Below are 3,298 nucleotides of genomic sequence, written 5' to 3' on the forward strand. Positions count from 1 at the left end.
AAACAAACGGGTTATTAATTATTTTACCGGTAACTGAGATGTACTGATTATTATAACAGATTCTATTTCGTGACAAGTGTGGCAGCCCATTGACAACGCCCATCACTTTCACTGTGAACGTTAATTCGGTGTAATTATTATTATTATCATCAATCATGTTTTCTGGCGCCTGCATTTCCCACTGGCAGTAGTAGGATGATTCGTTGAAAGGTCGATACCTTGGGCCTGTTAAGTTGCCCCTAACATAGCTTATGACTCCGCCGCAGGCTGTAAATAAAATCGATTAAAATATAGCATGAAATTAGATTATAAAATACGATTTAATATAAAATTTATCGGTGAACGTACGAGCCGGCGCTTCCGCGTGGTAACGGAATTTCAAACCACGGTGGCCGCTTGTTAGGTAAAAACCAACCATCATCATATTGCTGGAACTTCTGATCAGCCCTACAGTCGAATTATCTGGGTTCAACTTTATCCTGGATTTGTAACGAAAATCGTTGTAGAACTGAAAAAATTAGAGAAAAAAATTTGAGCAAAACAAGCCAAAAAAATGATATGGGGAAGTAATTACCGATGGATATAAGCCGACTCTTGAGTCACGATATCTTACAAGAACTTGAGTGGTAATGTCCATGTCTAATATCTCAATGACCACGTGGAATCCCCTTGGTACCTTGATTCTCCAATCGCAGTATCTGAAAACGATCAAGCTTGAAATTGAGTATAATTGAAACTGTTGATGGCATACCTTGGGCGCGTCGCGACGTTCGGATACCCGCTAGACTTGAGAGTTGCTTCCATGGCAGTATATTCACCACCGCAAACTGGAACAAATTGCCATAATTTATTACAGAATATAAATTTCAATGTCATTGTACATATTTATATATGTATAATAATTTTAATTGTATTGTATNACCTTGGGCCTGTTAAGTTGCCCCTAACATAGCTTATGACTCCGCCGCAGGCTGTAAATAAAATCGATTAAAATATAGCATGAAATTAGATTATAAAATACGATTTAATATAAAATTTATCGGTGAACGTACGAGCCGGCGCTTCCGCGTGGTAACGGAATTTCAAACCACGGTGGCCGCTTGTTAGGTAAAAACCAACCATCATCATATTGCTGGAACTTCTGATCAGCCCTACAGTCGAATTATCTGGGTTCAACTTTATCCTGGATTTGTAACGAAAATCGTTGTAGAACTGAAAAAATTAGAGAAAAAAATTTGAGCAAAACAAGCCAAAAAAATGATATGGGGAAGTAATTACCGATGGATATAAGCCGACTCTTGAGTCACGATATCTTACAAGAACTTGAGTGGTAATGTCCATGTCTAATATCTCAATGACCACGTGGAATCCCCTTGGTACCTTGATTCTCCAATCGCAGTATCTGAAAACGATCAAGCTTGAAATTGAGTATAATTGAAACTGTTGATGGCATACCTTGGGCGCGTCGCGACGTTCGGATACCCGCTAGACTTGAGAGTTGCTTCCATGGCAGTATATTCACCACCGCAAACTGGAACAAATTGCCATAATTTATTACAGAATATAAATTTCAATGTCATTGTACATATTTATATATGTATAATAATTTTAATTGTATTGTATATTGATCATCTTTATACATAAATTAATTACCTTCTCGGCTGGATGAAAAGTTCATGCTGAATCCCCTGTATGGTATATACTCGAAATTATCGCTTGTGAATTTGACCACAGCCTCGTTAGACGCCGTTTCGATGGGCTCCGGTATCGTTTGGGTACAGTAGGTTCCAAGCTCGAATACTGAAGAAAAATCGTTATAGAAAACTGCTGGTAATCGATAATTAATCACTCTATACTCACACGTGTCATTCATAGGCATTTTGTCGAAGATCTGCACGTAATCCGAGTTCTTGCAGACGCGGAAGCCGGGCAGATGTATATCAAGGAAATTGAACTTCAACGTATGATCGGTTGGACCGACGACAATCCACAAGCAAGTTTCATTCTTCGGGTAGAAGAGTGGATAATTAGGCGACGAAATAATGCCCTTGTCCTCTCGAATAATTCCACCGCAATTCTCTTAAATAAATAAAAATTATACACATACATAAGCACCGTTATTATTATTTCACTCGTCCACGTAACACATTCTGTGTTATTATAAATTATATATTTTCTAGCAAATTATAATTTTATTTTTATTTTATAATTACGAACCTCCAATAGAGAAAACAGCTTTGAACCCATTCCTCGGCTCCGGGACGTTCGTGTAGAAGTGAACGTACATCACGTTTCCGGTGCTGATCATGGTGCTGGGCGCCACGTCTTTGCAGTACCTCCCAAGTAGCTTCGAACTGTCGGTCCCGCCGTCCCTGACCTCGACGTACTCGTCCTCGCAGCTGAAATTCATTTTTTCCGTTACAACCATCGAATGATTTAACTTTGAGGACACCGGGAAACTTACTTGAGGGTGTTGCTCAAATCGAATCTCTCGATGAAATTGAGAGTTATTCTGTCCTTGTTCGAGGCCATCACGGTCCACGTGCATTCAGAGAACGGATGAGGGATGTTCGGGTAATTCGGTGTACTGATCTCCCATTTTTTCTGCTTGTTAGACAGTATATACTGACCACCGCAGTCTATGCCCACCTCCCTAAATATCGATAAATAATTTACGTATCGTCATATTTCGCGTTCGTATTTGTCACTGAGTGTATCGTATATGGCGATTAAAAAACAGTGAAATTAATTGCATAAACAGAGAAATGTAAAATTTAGATAGAAAATTGCAAGGTATTATTACCTGTAAGTCAGCATGAATCTAATATTGCCTTGCAAGCCATGCGCCTTCACGAAAAGCCGATTCCCGGTTGTTTGGAGAGTAGTGGGAGTCACGTCCCCGCAGTACATGCCAGCACCAAGCAGAGGCGACGTTTCCTCGCCACCATTCTTAAGCTGAAGTAAAGATTGAAAATTCAATGAAATTGTCATTTTTTATAAATAGAAATTCTCTTAATTTAATTACCATTAAATAGTTGTCGGTGCAGGTAAAGCTGGGTCCTTGCTTAATCGACATCTCCTTGATCTTCACCTCTATCATTCTACCAGATCTCACTTCGACAGTCCACTTGCAGAGATCTTGCATACCACGACCGTTCCCTCTCATCGTCGTCGAATTGCCGATCTCTATCACACCGTTCGGTCCCTCCATTTTACCTCCGCAACCTAAACATTTTATAATTTATCAAATAAAATATTCGTACGATGGATCTTTTGACAGAATCGACAAATATTTAAT

At 39.4% G+C, this 3,298-nt stretch overlaps 1 protein-coding gene across 1 annotated transcript in view; it reads right to left on the reverse strand.

The window, feature by feature from the left end:
- The window catches only part of Cubn (Cubilin), a 19,525-nt gene that overhangs the window by 5,482 nt on the left and 10,745 nt on the right, over window positions 1-3,298 (reverse strand). The window contains exons 25-34 of the mRNA XM_018026207.1: window positions 3,026-3,225; window positions 2,804-2,955; window positions 2,465-2,653; window positions 2,218-2,399; window positions 1,861-2,079; window positions 1,654-1,827; window positions 1,456-1,531; window positions 1,279-1,402; window positions 1,053-1,212; window positions 9-267 (exon numbers count right to left, since the gene is read on the reverse strand). Coding sequence (XP_017881696.1) covers window positions 9-267; window positions 1,053-1,212; window positions 1,279-1,402; window positions 1,456-1,531; window positions 1,654-1,827; window positions 1,861-2,079; window positions 2,218-2,399; window positions 2,465-2,653; window positions 2,804-2,955; window positions 3,026-3,225 — 1,735 coding nt within the window. The remainder of the gene's footprint in view (window positions 1-8; window positions 268-1,052; window positions 1,213-1,278; window positions 1,403-1,455; window positions 1,532-1,653; window positions 1,828-1,860; window positions 2,080-2,217; window positions 2,400-2,464; window positions 2,654-2,803; window positions 2,956-3,025; window positions 3,226-3,298) is intronic.

This window comes from Ceratina calcarata, unplaced genomic scaffold (genome assembly GCF_001652005.2).
Source record: "Ceratina calcarata isolate Rehan_Ccalc_2016 unplaced genomic scaffold, ASM165200v1 scaffold379.2, whole genome shotgun sequence".
NCBI lineage: Eukaryota > Metazoa > Arthropoda > Insecta > Hymenoptera > Apidae > Ceratina > Ceratina calcarata.